This window comes from Sorghum bicolor, chromosome 7, assembly GCF_000003195.3.
Source record: "Sorghum bicolor cultivar BTx623 chromosome 7, Sorghum_bicolor_NCBIv3, whole genome shotgun sequence".
NCBI lineage: Eukaryota > Viridiplantae > Streptophyta > Magnoliopsida > Poales > Poaceae > Sorghum > Sorghum bicolor.
In genome coordinates this window covers 6,325,703-6,347,168 of record NC_012876.2, presented here as the reverse complement: position 1 = coordinate 6,347,168, position 21,466 = coordinate 6,325,703, and the positions used below count along the sequence as shown (strand labels likewise).

Genomic DNA, 21,466 nt, shown 5'->3' with positions numbered 1-21,466 from the left:
TCGACCTATCCTAGCCTTTGGCAAGATTGGATGAGAGACACCAGCTAACCTTGCGCCGATGCTCGCATGACTTGATAAGTCATAAAGAGCAAGGACCCGCGACTACTCCTAGCACGGATGAGAGTACTGGTGCTCGACCTATCCCAGCCTCTGACAATACTGGGTGAGAGAACCCGGCTAACCTTGCGTCAATGCTCGCATGGCTTGAAAAGTCATAAAAAGCAAGGACCTGCGACTACTCTTAGCGTGTATGAGAGTATTGATGCTCGACCTATCCCAGTTTTTGACAAAACTGGATGAGAGAACCCGGCAAGCCCTGCACCGATGCTCGCATGGCTTATAAGTCATAAAAAGAAAGGACACAACCAGAAAGAGGAGGTTGAGCGGGATGAGAGCGAACCACAGCCGCATGAGAAGGCTTGGCCTAACTGTTGTTGGAGGAAGGATGCCAAGAACTCTATTCTTCATGCAAAATAATCTCATATTCATGGCGCCAGTTAGGCCCTCTATTGCCACAAAGATGGAAGGACACCTTGTAGAGATCACATTCAAAAGCAAAGAGGCGCGAATGAACAAGCCGACTTCCTTTGAAGCGACCGAGAACTTGAACACACGGTCACTAAGCAAGGCAACCTTGAAACAAGTTGCAGAGCCGCCAATGGTGGCCTAGAGAATCAGGCCAACCGAGAACTCAGTGAGATGGAATCTGCAGTGGCCGAAAGTAACTACCAAGAGAAAGAAATCATCCCGAGAAGAAGACACTAGGACCCCCGGAGTCGCCCTAATCTCATCTTGAACTCGGAAACCCGGCGATAAGGACAGCCTAAGGAGAGCCATAGCAAGGAAGAAGGAGCAGGGCGAAGCTTACTGGGTTGAAGAGTAGTAGGAGACACCGAACAACATCAGAGGTGGTCTGGCGCCATCCATGGCTAAGCTTGGGGGGCACCCCTCCCCCCAAAGAGCGCGTCAAGTCAGAAAGTCTCAGCAACCACCACGTCCCTTAGGGTGGTGAAGGAGAAGACCAGTGAGGGGAGGGCTCTAGGTCTCGCTCCAATTTTCACGGAGCCTGAGGGGAAGTATAGATCATTTTAACTAGAATGTGAGAAACCATATAATGGTCTAAACTGTTCGATCCATATGTGTTCCAGCACTAGTAAGCTTTTACTCCCCTATTCTCTTTTACAAGGCACACACCCGCGGCAAGATTCAAAGTTCAAAATATTTAACCAACAATTGTAATTACAAACTTGATACTTGTAATTAAATGTACTATCTAATTATCTTAAGTTTTATAAGTATAAACAATATAATCTAAGATAAATAAATTATCAAGTGTAATTTGAGAGACTGTGTCTTATAAAAGATAATGGAGGGAGTACTATCAAATAAATGGATAGCCTTTATTTTTGGACTACACTACCGTAAAGTTGCATATATATATATATATATATATATATATATATATATATATATATATATATATATATATATAAAGGAAAATGTTGTCTTCAATATTGAAAACATACCCTGCATACAATTTCAGTCTGTTTCACTTCCGGCTCGTGCAAAATTTCATTATATTTCACTACTACAGGTGGTTTGTCCATTCCGGTTAATAGAGCAACCTAGCAAGGAAAATCATTATCCATCCTTGCTCTTTGGAGCCACCGCATCCAAACAAAAACCAGTTCAGATAATGGTTTCGAGCCATCAAGGATACCGCTTGCATGACTGAAACAAAAGAGAAATTCACTGCTTATCTTTGAGCCTCTTAGAACTAACATTTGCCGATACAAGAGTTTATAGTTCATATGAGACGTTGACACGTTGCATCAATTTATTATGTGTTTGTAATTTCCTAAAGTTCTAGTGATTTTTCTCTTTACATCATTCGGCACATCGTATAGGGCACCGGCTAGTGCAGGCAAAAAGGGGTCAGGCTCCATCTGTGGCAGAAAAGAAAAAAAAAACAGTGAAAACCACCTCTCAAAACTCTAAAAAGCCCACTGCAAACTCGTCCCTAAAAAGTTATTATCAAAATGACAAAAAATTAGATGCATGTGTAGTAGAAGGCAAAACTATGGAAGATAAACTACATCTGTTGATGCACTATGGAATTTGCCATATTTCATTTTCTTTAACTTCTAAGTATGCATTTTAAGTAGCTTTTCATGATTACACCAAGAGTGCCCAATATTTTCCCAAGAAGCAAGAAGACGATCATTTTCAATATTGCTTTGATTGCCAAGTGCATTTTGACTGATATAAGGTTCTTCACGCACTACAAAGGTGAGCATTCAGATGAAACTAAAATTCACTAGCACAGCAGAGACGAGTGATTGAGGTTGAGGGTCTCGTGTCCAATAAAAACCTGATGGTGTTGTTTATCTGTGCATTGACATTGACCATTGAGCCGCATCTCTTAAGATACTTTGATTGCAAGGAAGAAACAGGGGCGAAAGAGTCCACTTATGTCTATTGACTCGCTTTAGAGCATTCATCACTGACAAGTGACAAGTGACATAGGTCCAGGAACAGAGTGAGTCGATAATGCCATGTTTGCTTGAACTTATCAGCCAAACCGTCTCAGCGAAATAACAGTGTTTTTCTCTAAAAAAAAAATCAGTATCAGCATTTGCCATTTTTCAGCCAGCCGAACAGGGTCGTTTTGAGGTCTACTGGTTAGTTTGATCGAAATGGATTTCAGCCTTCAAAAAAAAAATGATTCATCCAATTGGCGATTCTACCATAACAGTTTGACTCAATAGCAGCAAGTTTATTAAAAAGCCGATAGCTAATTAGCTAGGATGGCGCGGCTTCGCCACATGAACAGTGCATCACATCACCTGCTTTAGCTAGGTTATGTTAAAAAACTTACAGGTATTGGCGTGGGTTATAACTTTGGTATTAATCTGCTGCAGCACATTGATGGGCATCTGATGACGAACCAGGTGGACTCGCCACCATGTCTGATGTGACCATCTCGTTCGCTCTCTCAACGGTCCTACAAATTGGGCTGTGCAATGTGCTCGGAGTGCATCTTCACCAGGAGATCAGTTAGCTGCAGTTCCAGGTCTTCCTCCTTGCTGCTCCTGCTCACGGTCGTCCTCCTGCTGCTTGTGACCATCACTACTACATCTTTGTAGTTTGCAAGTTCATTTGCCACCACAACGTTCATACCATACTTTTCCAAAGCCATTTCTGCCTTCTGTAGGAGAATATTAGGATCTGTTTCGAGCTGCAGTGCCAGGCATTATGAATGATTGCTAAGTCAGATTTAGACAGGAAAGGCAACACATATTTACTGAAGAATTAGAGAAAAGAGGGGGGAAAGTTATAGAGCTAACCTTGAAGGATACACAAAATGCAGCAGGAGCCCATTTTTTCCGGAGGATGAAAAGCATCTTAGGGGCTTGGTTGAGTTGCATGTTCAAAGGGCCACTTGCTGACTGAATTTTATGTTTAGCCTGCAAAAACATTTGTCAGGGAGGAATGCGGAACAGTAGCAGAACATTATGGATGTTTAATTGAAGTTCATCAGACAGCTCTCCATAACCACTAAAAACAATGCACACACAGCACCACCACCATATATAGTGTACCCTATGCTTGTAGCTACTAGTGTGCAGGATGTGGCTTTCAAAAGTGTCTGGGAAAAAGAAGGATTCTGTAGGAATTCAGTTACCAGAAGAAAACATATTACCCTTATAGTTGCTGGGTTTCATGTTTTCCTTGTTAGACACAAGCTTAACGAGGGACGCGATCTATTTTAGAAGGATCAAGTAACATCACAGCATACATGAACTCTTTTTTATTTGAAGGTTAATGGTGCATAGCATTAACTACATAACTAAGAACAGCTGCTTTCAAATAGCTTCCTCTACATAAAAAATCTTGTTTCCATGAATCAAGTAACTGAGATTTTCCTTCTATTGATGAGGAAGCCAAATAAAACAATCATGGATTACTAACTACAATGCACAATGACTATACTGACAAAATGATGATCCGGTATGCAATAATAACTGCTTAAGTATGCAGTTGCTTGGTTTGGTCAAATATGACAAACATATGAAGACAATTATCTGAAGATAGAACTTACCATAGTTTCCCATGGAACATAGAAGTCGGAAACTGCAGCAGCAAGATAAAACATTCCACGGTGCCCCAAGCAATTCATAGAAATAGCTACCATTTGTAGTAACTGTCAGCAACAGGAAAGAACAGGCATATCAGATTCTACATTAGTATAGCTCTAACATCTTTCATCACTCACCAGGTTAAAAGCTATCATACACCTCAACAAACCTTTTAGTATCTAAAATAGTATTACATATAATAGCAAATGAATGACATATGGGAATGTTTGTGATACTTGCTAATGGTTGGCCTGGTCTTAACATCAAAGTAAGTAACCTGAGAAAAGGTTCTGGTGCCAAACTACGCTTAAATTTTTAACAATGTCAAAGAACATATACATAATATTCTAGTGTCCTAAACAGCAGGGTACAAAATGCAATATGAACAATAACGTTAGACATGTGACATTGACACTGTGAGCAAAACATTATTTATTTTCAATATACACTGGAAAATAACAGGAGTGCAATACCTGAAGGTACTCAAAAATTGTTGTGAAAGGGAGTTTGAGAAGAAGGCCTTCATCAATTGCCTGTCATAGTGAATACAAGAGACAGCCATGGTCCCATATCAATCTGATTTGCAGCTAATGCTTCACAAGAGAGAGCCGACATATAAATAGAGGCACATAATATACCTTCCGGTAATTGCTAATTGCTGCCTTTACCACCGAGGAATGCGACTGTGGAACTGAGATGCATAACAAAGATACAAACAAATGTTTCAAAAGTAGAATGCATATACTAATTTGAACATTACTTGAAATTACAGTAAATGAATGAGTTGAGAAGGTTGAACATTCAAAGAAAGGAGATAAACAAAGAAATAAAAAGGCAATCAACATAAATAAAACCATACAAGTAAGGAGCTGCCGGACCAAACAGATTTTGGGTTAGTTTGCATGACATACATAATTCAGGATTACAGTCACCAAACCTTGGATCTCCGAGTCTTCACCGAGCTCAAAAAGATCGAGAAAGGAATCCTCTGGAAGAAACCTACAGTAAGGTTGCTTGCTCCCACTGCAAAGAGGTCGGTGTCACTCACAACTTCTGTCTTATTTTGGCATTCAGAACTGAACAAAAACAACTTGCAGAGAATATTATTTTGGCTAACTACACCGAACATCCTGTGATATTTAGTCCTGAGGGCTTACAAGCCGAGCCTAGCTACACCAAACAGAACTACACCGACAATTTCAGTTAAAATTTTGAACATGTAGCTACTTCAACTCCAACCCAACTATGCTGAACAGAAGTTGTCTGGTTTACAGGACTTACCGGCGATGGATGAAGATGACAGGGTAGCCGGCCTTGAGAAAATACCTGCATTGAACCGATCCCCATTTAACCAAAAATTGAACGGACCAACCATAACAGCATGAGCAAGCAGAGCAGTAAAAAAGCAGAAGAGTGTGCGATTTGTCTGCGTACTCGGTGGATGCGGCACCGCGCTGGCCGGAGCTAAAATTGTCGATGAAGCGCACGCAACGCTGCTCCAGGGGCACCGTAGTGCCGCCGGAGGTGATGCACACCACTCCGCCGCTCCCTGCAGCACGCGATCGATCAGGGGGTGGGGTACAGGATCATCGCATCAGAAATCTGAACTCATTTCCCTTTCAGCCCACAGCCACCAAACCCGGAGCCGGACAAGAGACGAGGGCAGGGAGGGAGAGAAGAAGCGCGGGGGGTCGGGGATCACTTGCCGGCGGCGTGGCGGGCGACGAAGTCGGCGAGGCTGGCGGCGAGGCGGTCGCGGTCGCGGAGCGGCGGCGCGGCGCGGAAGAAGGCCTCCGCCTCCTCGATCCGGCGCGCCGCGGCCTCCGCCTGCGCGGCGGCGCTTGGATCCACCGCCATGACCTCCGCGTGCTCTCTTCTGATCTTTGGCTTGTGTTTTCTGCGCCCCACGAGAGAATTTGGTGCGGAAAATTTAAGGAGGAAAATGAGCGTGAGCGCGACGGGACTGCATTAATTAGGCAGCAGGACGAAGGCTTTTGGAATCGATTCTTGTGTTTGCGGCGGTGGAGATTCTGGAGCTGGTGGATGGTGGAAAAGTTAATTTGAAACGTGATCACAATCCGGGTCAAAGTGACGATCGATGTAGAGAACCTCGAACTTGGAAAGAAGAAAAAGGATATTTGAAAACGTAAGTAGAGAAGTTAGGCCTTGTTTGTTCGCAAAAATTTTAGTTTTCGGCTACCGTATCATTTTCGTTTTTATTTGACAAACATAGTCCAATTATGAAATAACTAGGCTCAAAAGATTAATCTCACAAATTACAGGTAAACTGTGCAATTAGTTTTTATTTTCGTCTATATTTAATGCTCCATACATGCAACCAAAGATTAGATGTGACAGGAAATTTTGAAAATTTTTGCGAACTAAACAAGGCCTTAGGTAGTTGAAAGGAAAATTCTTGTCATGTAGAGGTAGGTAGGTTTAGTCAACTCGTTTTTATCATGTGTTAGATGGGGCATTTCATTTCCATGTGTTAGCCAAAGGAACAAGGAGGGACGAGAATTCAAAACTTAGACCTACGGAACATGTGCAATCAGGATGGCTTGTGACAAAATTTACTCTAAAATAAATATCTCAGAAATAATACTTTAAGACAGGTTAGCAAGAAAGTCGAAGACTCACATTTTTTTTGTCAAGCCTCGTGGGTGTGAAGGACCAATTCCTAGGCATTTCAATTTGAGGAGTGGATACCGGATCAGATTTTGAGGAAGACAATTGGTCACGGCAGTCTCAGACCCTCAGTGATCCTAAGGGCCATTCTCAGAGTTTCGTGGTTTCTGATATATCCATATTTTGTAAACAGTGTATAAGTGTTTCATCCCTATGAAATTTCCTCTACTCCTATAAAATTCTTATCATCTCTCTTCATTAATATAATATCACATTAGCATATTTAATATACACGAAACTCAGTCTGGGAAAAAATAACCGAGAACCAAAACCGAAACCGAAATAACCGAAACTGAAAATTTCGGTTAGTTGTTCGGTTCTTAGAAATCGAACTAACCGACCAAAATTCGGTTCCTAGTTAACCGAAAGAACCAAAAGAACCGAAATTCACAAAACAAGCCCAATAAACCTTACAACATAGGTCTAATACCACTTTAACCCTAGATATAAAAAGTGAATGACACTACCACATAGCCTCACATCCTCATATTTTTTAAAATAACGGCATCTTGCTTTTTAAAAAATCTTTTTCCTATTTTTCTATTCTTTTTTTATGTTTGTGTAAATTTTCGGTTAGTTCGGTCGGAACCAAAACCAAACCGAATTAACCGAAACCGATTTTGCTCGGTTCCAAAATTTGCAAAGAATCGATCAGTTCCTATTTGTAGAGAACCGAATTTGTGTTAAAAATCGAAGAAACGAACCAAACCGAACCGAAGAACAAAACGCCCAGGCTGACATGAAACTCTAATAAAACCTCATTGAGATTGGCCTAAAGCTGTCCTTATATCCATATTTTGGGAAAATAGTGTAGAAGAGTTTCATCCTCACGAAACTTTCTTTACTCCCGTAAAACTCAAATCACCTCTCTTCTAAAACTCCGATGAAACCCCATTGAGACTGGCCTAATGGATAGTTTCTACAGAATAATGTTCTATTCAATCATACGCATTCTCTCTCCATTCGCCACGAATCACATCTATGAATGTTTTGGTTCTCGTGTAGCATGGTTTCTAACTTAGATCAGGTTTCTATTTTTGCTCTCTCTCTTTATAACTATCTTGTAACATCAGCAAAACTCTTAGGTGACAGTATAGTAGGGCATGTTTGGTTCCAAGAGATTTTTTCATCCATTACATCACGTGTTTGGACACATGCATGAAGTAGTAAATATATACTATTTGCAAAACTAAAACAACATTTAGAGGATTATTTGTGAGACGAATCTTTTGAGCCTAATTAGTCCATAATTGGACACTAATTGTCAAATAAAACGAAAATGCCACAATACCTGTGATTTCTGTATTATAATGATTTCTGCATTGGGAGTGCCCATAGAGTTAAAATTCCAATACCCTTCGTTGTTTTTAAATTGTATGTCGAACACATACAACGGTACCAGAAATGGGCCTTGTTTACTTCCCAAAAAATTTTGCAAAATTTTTCAGATTTCCCATCACATCGAATATTTAGATGCATGCATGGAGTATTAAATATAGACGAAAATAAAAACTAATTGCATAGTTTGGTCGAAATTGACGAGACGGATCTTTTGACCCTAGTTAGTCTATAATTGGACAATATTTGTCAAATACAAACGAAAATGTCACTATTCATATTTTGCAAAAAAATTTGGAAGTAAACAAGGTCTTAGTTCTAGTCCTCTTAATGTCTCCTGTTCGCTGGTCTGAAAAATCATGACTGAAATTACTTATGACTGATTTATTATGAGAGAAAAACACTGTTAGCTGGCAGAAAAAGTACAACTGTTTCTAGTATGTCTTTTATAAATGAGGTTTTGGACTCTTTTGTGTGGGATCTTTACAAAGATGACATTTTTATAAATCTAACAAAACTGGTTTAATTTTTTTTTGGTGATTTTTTTAAAATCTCTGTTTTTTATAAAAAAAGAGAAAAATGGAAAAAAATAAAAAATGCTTGCATAGGCTTGGTACTAACGAAAGGCCAAGTGAAAAAAAGCCCACTTGAATTTGGACATTTTGTATTAAAACCCCAATTTATTTTAAAAATTATTAACGTCATCTGATTTCTTCTCTCTTTTGTATCTTTACATCTTGAACTTTGTATTTCTTTCTATTCTCTTTTGGCTCGGACATGGTGGCGGACAAAATTTTTTTTGGCACAATGAAATTTTGGCTCTTTATAGATAGGTATAGATTTTGTTGGACCGGAACCTTTTTGTCGAAGAGGTCTAAAGCTGAAAGTCCTCTATTATCTTAAAAAAAGAAAGTAGGGAAAGAATTATAGAACCTGGAAAAAAAGATATATGGACCAAAGTGGCAAAGGAATTGTATAGAGACTGGAAAATGGGGAAAAATTTTTGTAGCGTCACGAAGGAAGGCATCGTAGAGCCTGCATAAAAAAAAAATTCAAACGTAAGCGACGAAGGAATTGTAGAACCCTATTAAAAAAAGGGGTTGAAACGTACTCAGTACTGCGTAAGACAAAGGAATTGTAGAACTCTGCAAAAAAAAAAAGGAAAAAAAATTCCGGACTTGGATCGGGAGTTTGAACCCGACGTGAATCGAACACGCAACCTTCTGATCTGGAGTCAGACGCGCTACCATTGCGCCACGGATCCGGCTTTTGTTGAGCTGCGAATCGTCATATATATATTCGTGCTATAATACAGTATATAATTCATATACCTTTTTTTTTGAAAAGGTATATATAATTCTTATATCTCATGCGTTTCGAACCTGCAAGACCGGCATATAGGTACCATATATAAGATGAAATGCCTTGCCTAGATAAGCACCGACTATACATACGTGTTCTTTCGACCTGATTATTCTAACAATGAAATTTCCTTCAAAGCAGTCGGCTTCATCATATAGGTATTTCATCAGAATAGAATTATAGTTGGGCTCAAAACACAAGTTCTGTTGCACGTACCCTAAGACCTTCACTACTAACATTTCTGGTCCTCTTTTGATGCTAAGGCCTTGTTTAATTCTAAATTTTTGCAAAACAAACACTGTTACACTTCGTTTGTATTTGACAAATATTATCCAATCATGGACTAACTGCTTAAAAGATTGTTCTCGTAAATTACAGTCAAATTATGTAATTAGTTATTTTTTATCTATATTTAACAAATATTATCCAATCATGAACTAACTAAGCTTTTGATTAAATTGTCTAAATTGTCAGTGGAGAAGTACAACCAAAATCCTATCAAAGAGGATTTCATTGAGTTACACATAGCGCTTCATTTTATAATCAAGTTGTATAGATAGAGCTGCGATTTTTGCTCCTGTTGGACTTAAACCCTAAAATTTAAAAACTTTTTAAGATTTCTCGTTACATCAAATTTTGCGGCACATATATAGAGCATTAAATATAAATAAAAAATAACTAATTTATCTATAATTTGTGAGATGAATTTTTAAACCTAATTAATCTATAGTTAAATAATAATTATCAAATACAAACAAAATTCAAAAAGATCACGTGAGTACGTCTCGAGAGTCGAGACAAGATCATAATCCGGATGACCGATCATTCGCGCTACAGCAATAGTACGCCTCCGCACCGGACGATGCGGATTTCGTTTTCCAACCACGGAGACGGATTTCGCCGGTTCGCCGGTTCGCTGTCGCTGGTCAGCAGGGCGCATAGACAGCAGCCGCTTAAACCCTGGTTCCCCTTTCCTCGTCTCCCCCAAGGCCCAAACCCCGCTGGCCTCCCCTCCTCCGCCCCCGCCCCCGCCACCGCCACCGCCTGCACTCCCCAGCCCCAGGTCTCCAGTCTCCACAATCGGCGGCTCCCCGCATCACGCCGACGCCCTAATGCTCTCGCCGGCATCCTCCCGCTAGGCCGCGCCGCGGACGAGCGTTCCCCACCACCTGCTCGCTCTCCCGCCCGCGCCCTCGCCCCGCGCCGCCAGAAGACGGCGGCGCCCCGCTGCGGCCTCGGTTTCTGCTTGACCGGCGCCGGCGGCGCTGCGCGGAGGACCAACCTGAGGCGGTCCGTTTTTGCGTCGATGGTGGTGGCGCAGGTGACGCCGGGGCCACTGCTGCGGCGCCACGGCTCGGCGCCCCCGTGGCTGTCGTCGTCGTCGCCCTTCTTCCTGCGCCGCCGCGCCTCGCCGCCACCGGCGATTTCCGGATGCAGGAGGTAGTCGCCGTGGCGCCGCATCGCTCTTGTTTCGTGTTGAGTCATTCGTTGTTGTTTCCGGATGCAGGAGGTAGTCGCCGTGGCGCCGCATCACTCTTGTTTCGTGTTGAGTCATTCGTTGTTGTTCGTTGTGGCCTCCGTAGGCCGTTGAAGTGTCCTCTTCGGTCTTCGGATTATGTGAAGTGGGCGTTCTGTAGGCGGTGCTTAGCTGTGTGCCTGTGTCGGGGCGGGAATGATGCTTATGCTTGTGCTGTTCTAGGCAGCGCAGAGTGACCAGGTGGATTTGCGCCTGCCGCCGTGATTTAGACTGTGTCCGGGAGCTATGTTCTTTTTCAGTCAAGCCAACAGGGCGTAAATAACCCCATGTCTTGGCCATTGTAAATACAGTCTCTGCAAATTAATCACATGACACGCTGTTTGCTGTGTTAGGCAAGGAAACACCGTGTCACATCCTTTTGTCCCATGATTGTTCTGTTCTGACCTGTCTGTGCGCTACCACCTAATAATGGTACACTTAGGCTTAAGCTTGTCATTGTACCTTGGAATCTATTCTCACTCTCTGAAATGTCCCCCTTCAGACATTTTTCAGTGACTTCGTAATTTCACGTTGCTTAGTGCTTTCTAACTCTGGTAATTGTTTTTGACTGACAGGCAGGACTATTCTCATAGTTCAGATATGGCAGTTCGAGGAAGCAGTGGTTCCAAGCTTGGGTTCTATCCCAACTTAAACGTGCGAAATATTGCACAAGAATGGGTTCAAGAGAGCCGGAGGCTGTTCTATCTCAGAACTGCCAACAATGTCACAAATAATATCTACAAGGGAAGCACCACTCTATGGGCTGGAAATGTACAAAATGAACTCTCTGAAGATCGCAGGGGTTTGAACTACCCTTACTTGCAGAATCTGAGAGAACGTGTATCATCCAATTCAATTGTAAATAGACATGGTAATAGTCAAGAACTGGTCAGGCATAGGATGGTAAATCAGCCTGTGCAATCAGTGCCAGCTCCGATAAGTGTTGTTAATAATAGCGCCAAGTGTTTGAGCATGCCTAGAGCCTCTAAGGTGGAGATTCCTTGGCGTGACTATTCACCAGCGGAGGATCCTTTGCTTGATAAAGCTAATACAGAGGTAATTTTGGAGCTAGATGATAAAGTTCATGATGGTGATGACAAAAAGGAGAAGAAACTTGTAGTAAAAAAAGTGGTTTCACCTTTGCCAACTAAAGCAGTCTTCTCTGAGGAATCTTTGAAAGCACGGAAGGCACTTGCTAGCATCTACGACAAAGTTTTGGTAGTTGACAATATTGAGTCAGCTAGGAGCATTGTTAAACTGCTCACTACAAAGTACAAGAGTTTTATTCATGCATGTGACACAGAGGTAAAAAGGAACCCTGCTTGATTTATTTGCTCCTATAGAGTGGTTAGCTTGTCCATCCTTATTCATCTAAGCAAACCATTTGTTTCACAAAGACACAAAATGTTCCATTTTTTTTTAAGTATTAGGTTTAGCTGAGTGATCTCTTTTTACTTTGAGTTGTCATCTGTCATGAATTACTTCCGTGTTTGTTCCAATTTCATAGTTGTCACAAAAAACTTCTGATGATGATAGATTGTAAATCCTTGGGCTCTGTATGCTGACCCATGTGTTTGGTATATGTTCCTCATTAATGTATCAAAACCTGTCATAGGCAATGCAAGTCATCAGCTTCACTAGTTTCATGAGCTAATATGCTCATTGCCTACTTGCAATGCTCAAAAGTGAACTCCACTGTAGTTATTTGAGTATAATGTTTCTGTAGGTAGCAAATATTGAAGCCAAAGAAGAGACACCAGTTGGTCATGGAGAAGTAATATGCTTTAGCATCTATTCAGCAAATTCTGATGTACAGGCAGCTGACTTTGGAAATGGCAAAACTTGCATTTGGGTTGATGTTCTAGATGGTGGAAGGGGTGTCCTGATGGAGTTTGCTCCTTTCTTTGAAGATCCATCCATCAAGAAGGTGCAATAATTTTCCTATGTGGATCAGTTTCATGGCTATTTTTTTTCCTTCTATGTTAGTTGAAGTTGTACTTGGCACTTCTTTTCTCACTGCTCTATTTACTCTTACAAACTTGAAACAAATTGGATGTACTTCACTATTTTATCCTTGTCAGTTTCATGAGATCATCAACATGACAAAATTGCAAGCTTTGTATTGGCAAAATCATACCTGGTTAATACCAAATGAATCGCATGTGAACTACTTTTAGCTTTGTTTTCCTTGAATTTTCTGAAGTCAACATTCATGTTCCCTTCATCATGTAGGTTTGGCATAACTATAGTTTTGATAACCATGTCATTGAGAATTATGGAATCAAAGTTGCTGGGTTTCGTGCTGATACAATGCATCTTGCACGCCTTTGGGATTCATCAAGAAAAATTGATGGTGGGTATTCACTTGAAGGACTTACAAATGACCGTAGAGTCATGGATACTGTTCCAGAGGATTTACCTAAACCTGGAAAGATATCAATGAAAACCATCTTCGGCAGGAAAAAAGTTAGAAAAGATGGATCTGAAGGGAAAGTTGTATCTATTGATCCAGTCAAAGAGTTACAAAGGGAAGACAGAGAGTTATGGATTTGTTATTCTTCTCTGGATTCAATGAGCACACTGAGACTTTATGAGAGCTTAAAAAGAAAACTTGAAACAAGGAGATGGGTCTTGGATGGTTGTCCTAGGGGCACTATGTACGATTTCTATGAACAGTATTGGTGTCCCTTCGGTGCCCTACTTGTGAAGATGGAAACAGAGGGCATGCTTGTTGACCGTGGTTATCTTTCAGAGATAGAAAAGGCTGCTATTGCTGAACGGGAACTAGCTGCAGATAAGTTTCGGAAATGGGCATCTAAATATTGTCCTGATGCCAAGTACATGAATGTGAATAGCGATACTCAAATTCGCCAACTTCTCTTTGGTGGCATTGAAAATAGGTATTGCCTTTCACTGATTTCTTTACTAAGGTTTGAAAGCCTTCTCTGTTTCGATATACCTTTTCACTGTGGTATCTTCCTCAGTGCACTTCATGTTTGGATCTTTATGGAAGGGCGCCAGCAATTATGGTAGTGGTTTGGTGTAGAAGACATTAGTTTGACCGCAAGTCATGGTGTCATGCACAATGGGACACATGACCCAAAGCCCTAACTTGATAAGAATTTACTTTTATCTTTTATAAGCAAGAGCCAAAATGGGAAATGGAAACTAAATTTTCCATTTTCCTTTTGTCTGCTTAGCATTTTGTGTATGTAATATCCTAGGCAGAAGTGAATTTAATGTTCTTGGTTTTCTTTTGTATCTTCTAGTAATTTGATTGTGCATATATCCAAGGAAACTGGAAACTCAAGCTTTCTTTCAAATTGTTTCCGTACAATTCCTAAAAGAGTTAAACTTTGTTGCCTTTGTAACAGACACAAATCTGGTGAAACTTGGCCACAGAGTAAAACTTTTAAAGTGCTAAATGAAGAAAATGTTGCTACAGAGGGCAAGAAGACGTCAAAGTATCGTACTATCAAACTTTGCAGTATTGTTGAAGATCTGAAAACTGATATGTTCACCCCGAGTGGCTGGCCATCAGCCAGTGGAGATGCATTGAGAAGTTTGGCTGGTAAAATACCTACAGAATATATTTACACAATGGGTGATATCCAAGAGGATGATGAAGATTCAAGCGGTTCAGAAAACCCAGATGGAGATTCCTCTTATGGAACAGCATATGAAGCGTTCGGTGGAGGAAAGAATGGAAAAGAAGCATGCCATGCAATTGCAGCTTTATGTGAAATATGTTCTATTGATTCATTGATATCCAATTTCATTCTTCCTTTGCAGGTTAGCTAGCTGATCTTGTTATTATTCCTACCTTGAGACAGTTTGCCTGGCATTTGCTGCAATGCAAATTGGATCTTGCTGATGTTATGTATGCTCACGGCACAAAATCTTTGTGTTACTAGGTTAATGCCCGTATGTTGTTACGGGTTCATTGTTATTTTATTATTTTGTTTTTTCTGTCTATATTCTTCCTTTTTCATTTCTTTTCAGTTTTTGTTTTTCGATTTTATTTTATTTTCTGTCCTTTCCTTATTCTTTTCTTGTTTTAATTTTATTTTCTTTTTCTTTTGGTTTTATTTTTATTGTTCTTCCTTGCTTCTATTTGTTTTTCTTTTTTCTTTTCAGATTTTCTATTTTTCTTGAAATTCTTATTTTATATTTTATTTCCTTTTAATCTTATTTTTATCCTTATTTAAATTATTCATTAATTTTATTTGCTCTATGCACTTTTTATCATTTGTTAATTATGTTTGTTTTTATATTTTTTTCTTAGTAATTTTATTTTTATTTTCTATATATATGTGATATTTATGTAGTATATATTTAGTGTTCTATGTTGTGTTATGTCATGTTTACGTAGTATACATGTGATGTTCTATGATGTTTCTTATGGTGTTCATTTTGTATATATGTAATCTATAATAGATGTGATGTTCTATAATATATTTAATGATGTTCTATGATGTATTTAGTAATGTTAATATTCTATAAATATGTTTATGATATTTGAAAAGTAACCCTTTGACATTATTTGAAATTTTTCTCCATTTTGTGTTTTTATTCTTTTTCTTATGCTTTTTACTCTAGATTTTTTTATTATTTTTATCTATGTCATGTATTTATGTATTTTTATGTATATTGTAATATCAGTTTCATAAACCTAAAACCTAAATACTATTCTTCTAAATCGATAACATTTTCTTTACAAAGATAGAACATTGTCTGTTGAACCTAGAATATTGTCTTTACTTAATAAAAGAAAATATTTTATCTTTATAAGATAAATATTCATTAATAAATTTTTTTTTAAATATATCCATGTGTGATCTTGTTTTCAAGGATAGCGTGTCATCGCGTAGTAAAAAAGACCACCAAAGGGATGGGAGTTGTGGACGGGTCCTCTCCATAATTTTTAGTTGTAGAGATAAATATTTATTAATAAAATTTTATCTAAATATATCCATGTGTGATCTTGTTTTGAAGGATTTGTTACGAGAAATTTAATGGTGCAATCGGAATTTAATTTATATCTTCAGTTTAAAAGTTATGACTTTTTTAAATTCGCTAAAACAATTTTGCATGCATGGGTGAGTGGGGCATGGGTTGATGGGATAGCCTATCATGGCTAAAAGGGATGGGAGTTGTGGCTTCACCATGGGTATGGTAGACGGGTCCTTTCTATAATTTTTAGTTGTAGAGATGTGCTGTGAGGATGCATCAAGAAAACGTGCTGATTTGGTTAGGGCTATATTTTTTTTTCGCTTTTTTATTTCTGCTTTTGTTGAGAGGAAGCATGAGGTTTGCTAAATTTAGTGTCTATCTGCACCATCAAGTTTGAGTTTTTGTTGGTTTATTAGGATTATACAGTTTTCAAATTTTGTTCTTAGCAAAATAACTGTTGCGCTCAGTTCTTGTGATTGAGTGCCCCCACCGCGTGCACACACACACGTGCCCCTTGAGATCTTTGAGGGCTTTAAAGGTGCTTAAATACTTCATGCTCACATTCAAGCATGCAATGTGAATGACTGAGGACATTGCTACTAGGTGTTTCTGCTGGCTTTTGTCAGCATACTGATTATGCTTTGCTAACTGCATTTGTCTACGAAGTATTTCATGTGTCCTGTATCTGATAAATCCCTTACTCCATGATAGGGAGATCGTATATCATGTGCGGAGGGGCGCATTCACTGTTCATTAAATATCAATACTGAGACAGGGCGCTTGTCAGCGAGAACACCAAATCTACAGGTATGCACATTCTTTTGTGTTTATGTGGGATTTCTATGGAGCTTCTTAAATCGTCATCTCTGGCTTGTTATTAAGTGCATGATATGTCACTGTACAAGAAGAGGAGGGAAAGACAAACATGTGTAGTTACAAATTTATTTTTCAATAAAATAATCAATGATATCACATCTTTTGTTCACGATTATGTAAATGCTGCTGCTTCACAAAGTCATCATAGAAGATGGATGTGGTTATGATTAATGTCTGCTGATTATTAACCTGAGGCTTCAGCATTCACCAGTGGCACTGCATAAATATATTTAGCTCCAAAAGTAACTCTAGTTGCAATACAGTTTAGATCTGTTAAATAGTGCTTGCAGCTAAAGTACCACCCTATTCTTTTGTTCAATATCATTTATTCAAACTCCGGGACGTCCCTTCCAGAACCAACCTGCCCTTGAGAAGGATAGGTATAAGATTCGTCAAGCTTTTGTTGCAGCTCCGGGGAATTCTCTTATTGTTGCAGATTATGGTCAGGTGTGCGAACTAGTGCTCGTTCCAGAATGACCTGTCAACATTTTTTGTCCTTGAATGACCTGTCATCTTAATTTCTTATTAAAGGCATGTTTTAATGTAGCTGGAGCTTAGGATCTTAGCCCACCTTACTAATTGTAAAAGCATGCTGGATGCTTTCAAGGCCGGTGGTGATTTCCATTCTAGGACAGCCATGAATATGTACCAGCATATCCGTGATGCTGTCCATGAGAAGAAAGTTCTTCTTGAGTGGCACCCTCAACCTGGTCAAGAGAAACCTCCAGTGCCGCTATTGAAGGTACTTCAAGTGCTACTAGTTTTATTTACAGATTTGGCGTTTCTTAATTCTTAGTTATTTTTTTAATTGTTTTAACTGTTCATATACATATATTGTAGTTACGTTGGAATTATAATCCCCTAGTGCTAGTAGTTTGTAGTTCATTCAATCAAATGTCTACTATTTTTTTTAAATGATACATAGATACATGTATGTCATTCTTGTGATTTTGGGACTTGTGAACTTTTGAATGCTATTTCATTTATGGAGTAGTGTCGTTCCAGAATATTTATTGGATAGACTATTCCATTCCACAATTTTTATCTTTTTTGAATTTCAGTCTGCCACTATGGATCCACACACCCTAACACTAGGCATTCCTCGATGGCTTGAGCTAAGAATGCCATGATTGTATCGCATACGTGTGTTGTTGAACAACTTTTGTATCTCTAAATGTTTTGAACTCTCACATCTTCAGTATTGAACCTTAAATAACAGTACTAAATTGCTGCAATGGCTGGTACCCTTGTACTATTGTACATTCCATATACAAGGGCATAGTTTGTATTTTAAATAAGATGCACCCATCTTTTTTATCAATTGCTTTTTGTTTTGAAAAACTCATCATCAATTGCGATTGAGCAGGAATTTTCCTGCGTGTACTTTTAGTTCTCTAAATGCTTCATGCCCTGATGTTCAAATCACTCCCTTCTTCCCAAAATAACTGCACATCTTGCTTTTCAAGGAGTTAAACTCACAAACTCTGCACATCACGTGCAAAAAGTTACGACCTCTATCCAACTCACACCTACCTCTAGACACTTCACTTCCTCTGTCCTTTTAGTTTTCCCCATCAAAAATATGCCTGAAACTTTCCTTACTTGGGCCAAAATACTGCACCAACAAATACAAAGGCCCAACAACATATCTGCTGCACACGTTCGCGGAGGCGCACACCCGCCACTAGTATACTAATATTAATGCTGCGTAATAAGTACCATCAGATTAATAGTGAAATATATTTTTGGAACAAACATATTAGAAGAACCAAATGCTGATAATGTTTCAATAAATCTAGTCATTTTTTAATATGACGACTCTTAAAGTGAGAAGTGCAATTATTTTGGGACGAATGGAGTACTATATTATGTGATTAGGGAAATATATGTGCATTGTTTTTTGCAGAATCACATAAACATATATGAAATTAGAAATACTAATGGTAATTATGGAGTTGAATTAAATTTGGTGTTTCCATTTTAGGATGCTTTTGGCGCTGAGAGGAGGAAAGCTAAAATGCTTAATTTTTCCATTGCTTATGGAAAGACAGCTCTTGGGCTATCCCGGGATTGGAAGGTATGAAGCTTATTGCTACCAAAGTACCAACCTAGATCTGCATTTCAAACTAGGATTTTTGAGTCAGCAATCTGATCGAAGTATGCAGGAATTGATCATTTCTTCTTGGAGTTGACTTTAGTGATTTTTTCTACTACAATTGTCCCAGCAAGACAACAATAGATGCGTGCTAGAGCAATTTTCATAACTTGATCTGAGTGCTGCTGCTAAGGAACAAGGATGCTTTGCTCCCTTTCAATTTTTTTTTTGCCAATTTGTGAGATACATGGCATATTAGCTCTCTATTTAAATTTCTAGCATGTTAGGTACTGGTTATTGTCAATTCAATTGTTATGCAGTGTATCCAAGATGTCTTTCCCTTCATGTTTTGTGCGCTATACAGTACAAAAGATCTTTTAAAAAAAGTGTCATAACAAGCTCCAGAGTTGTGGCCCAGGTTTCTGTTAAGGAGGCAAGGGATACATTGAAGCTCTGGTATGGAGATAGAAAAGAAGTGTTAGCTTGGCAAAAAAGTCAGAAGAAGCTTGCACGCGAGAAATGCGAAGTCTACACTTTGCTTGGGCGGTCACGCCATTTTCCTAACTTGACTCAGTTTGGTCCTGGTCAACGAGGTCATATTGAGCGTGCTGCTATAAATGCACCGGTGCAGGTACTGATTACTAATTGTGGCTCAATGGTTATGCTTCATTGCTTCTAAAACTTGACCTTCAACTTGGTATCTCTGATCATCAGGGAAGTGCAGCAGATGTTGCTATGTGTGCCATGCTTGAGATCGAAAGGAATGCCCGCCTTAAGGAACTTGGTTGGAGGCTCTTGTTGCAGGTTCGTCTTTTTATTTATTTATAATAAATGCATTCTGGTTGACAACTTTATTACATCTTAAAAGATGGGCAAGACACTATTTGCATTTCCTTTGATGTAAACTGAAGTGAAGCTGACAGATAACTATTCGATAACATCATTGGGATAACATCGGTTGCAATGTTTGCATGTCAGGTGCATGATGAAGTGATACTGGAAGGGCCTTCAGAATCTGCTGAGGTGGCCAAGGCTATAGTGGTGGAATGTATGTCCAAACCTTTCCACGGAACCAACATTTTGAAAGTCGACCTGGCTGTTGACGCCAAGTGTGCAAAGAGCTGGTATGCTGCCAAATAGTCTGAAGCAGATGCTGTCATCCGAGGAATGTCTATATATATATGCACATGTTTGCCTGCCACAAGGCTGATGACGCTGCAGATAAAAAATGGTGGACTTGGTCGTCATGCAGACTGCAGGTTCAGGATCATGAGTTTGAAGTGGTAACCCCAGTCCTGGCAGGATCACACGCCCATTTCTTGGCTGCAGCAGAACAGCGAAAGACACGGAAGACTGCTGCCAGCACCTGGAGTTGTGGATGTACACCAGTAGTGTAGTAGCGCCCAGACTTCTTGGAGGATAGGTTTCTCAGTAGACCATATCAGAATTCGAGGTGGCTTGATCTCTGAGTGAAGTAGCAGTGCCAAAGCATGCTGTTTTGTTCATAATATAACTTGTTCAGCGTGCTGGTGCGCTAGGTTAGTTTACTGATTTGTTCTGTTCCAGTGAGGCCAATTATCATCACTGTGGTGGTGATGCTGTGTTTATGTTGGTCGAGGGTTAACACAGTTTAGCTTTTTAGCATCAGCTATTCATTGTCCTTTTCTAGAGACAAGTTCTTCAACATCGCTCTGCATTATTGGGGGATAACTAGTCATTCTTATCAGCTATGGCTAGGTGTTAGCCACCTAATAGCTAGAGCTGACTGTTAGTTGGCTAATAGTTAGCTGGCTTAAATTATTCATATCCTGTTTGGATACAAGAGCTGCTATTTTGGTATGTGCTGCTGCTGCTGTAATGTTGCCTCTACTGTGCTATACTGATATTCGTCCTGTGCTGTGATGTTGACTTGTGCATGCTCTCCTATTGCCGCTATGTGCTACTGGTACAATAATAAAAATAAAACTCTCCTATTGCCGTTACTGTGTCATTGGTTGAATAAAAATAAAAATGCTTGTCCGCATCAAAATGAAAGTATTAATGTTGCATACAAATTTATAGTCCAACGATCAATCTCATGTAATTGCATGAATAAACTGAAAATACTTGAGGTGCATACCATTTTAATTATTTGTCCTTACTACTATTCTCTCCCAATCACTCTTCTAGCTAGCAAAATGTTGGAACTATATTGGCATTCATATTTTGATCCTCATCTTGGTATTTGAACCATTTCTTCAACAGGTAGACAGCTGCAAAGAATGGCACATAGTTTTCATCAAGATCACATGTGTCAAAGTATGCATTTTTCATTGCACTCTCATAAAACTATGTACGTCCAAGTATTATCTTTGCTTTGCTCTGCATTGGGTGACTAGGTAGGTCCAATAAAATCCTCCATATCATTTTATCTTTGCTTCGCTTGAGCTTATCAGCCGAATCTGTTAACTATTTAGCAGTGTTTTTCTCTCATAACAAATCAGCCAACGGTACTTTTTG

The 21,466-nt window shown here is 39.5% G+C and overlaps 2 protein-coding genes and 1 non-coding gene across 3 annotated transcripts; 1 reads left to right on the top strand and 2 right to left on the bottom strand.

Moving 5' to 3' along the window:
- Positions 2,702-6,253, bottom strand: LOC8080899 (phosphopantothenate--cysteine ligase 2). Its single transcript, XM_002443898.2, has 9 exons — positions 5,846-6,253; positions 5,574-5,688; positions 5,421-5,465; positions 5,077-5,162; positions 4,778-4,830; positions 4,613-4,672; positions 4,103-4,204; positions 3,348-3,467; positions 2,702-3,238 (listed from the first exon to the last, which is right to left on the bottom strand). The coding sequence occupies exons 1-9, from the start codon at positions 5,994-5,996 to the stop codon at positions 3,005-3,007; spliced, it is 966 nt and encodes a 321-aa protein (XP_002443943.1). The 5' UTR covers positions 5,997-6,253; the 3' UTR covers positions 2,702-3,004.
- On the bottom strand, positions 9,358-9,429 carry TRNAW-CCA. Its single transcript has one exon. It is a non-coding gene; the product is annotated as a tRNA-Trp (tRNA).
- Positions 10,532-20,635, top strand: LOC8080898 (DNA polymerase I A, chloroplastic). Its single transcript, XM_002445101.2, has 12 exons — positions 10,532-10,967; positions 11,619-12,348; positions 12,770-12,970; positions 13,276-13,943; positions 14,418-14,835; positions 16,708-16,803; positions 17,227-17,319; positions 17,420-17,614; positions 18,857-18,949; positions 19,386-19,598; positions 19,682-19,771; positions 19,946-20,635. The coding sequence occupies exons 1-12, from the start codon at positions 10,834-10,836 to the stop codon at positions 20,105-20,107; spliced, it is 3,093 nt and encodes a 1,030-aa protein (XP_002445146.2). The 5' UTR covers positions 10,532-10,833; the 3' UTR covers positions 20,108-20,635.

Bases quoted from the DNA above. Each gene is read 5' to 3' on its own strand.
- LOC8080899 (XM_002443898.2), bottom strand. From the start codon at position 5,996: ATGGCGGTGGATCCAAGCGCCGCCGCGCAGGCGGAGGCCGCGGCGCGC. The intron at 5,689-5,845 runs GCAAGTGATCCC...CGCGTGCTGCAG, and splicing joins CGTCGCCCGCCACGCCGCCG to GGAGCGGCGGAGTGGTGTGC. The intron at 4,673-4,777 runs GTATATTATGTG...TCACTATGACAG, and splicing joins CAATTAGCAATTACCGGAAG to GCAATTGATGAAGGCCTTCT.
- LOC8080898 (XM_002445101.2), top strand. From the start codon at position 10,834: ATGGTGGTGGCGCAGGTGACGCCGGGGCCACTGCTGCGGCGCCACGGC. The intron at 12,349-12,769 runs GTAAAAAGGAAC...ATGTTTCTGTAG, and splicing joins TTCATGCATGTGACACAGAG to GTAGCAAATATTGAAGCCAA. The intron at 19,599-19,681 runs GTACTGATTACT...TCTGATCATCAG, and splicing joins CTATAAATGCACCGGTGCAG to GGAAGTGCAGCAGATGTTGC.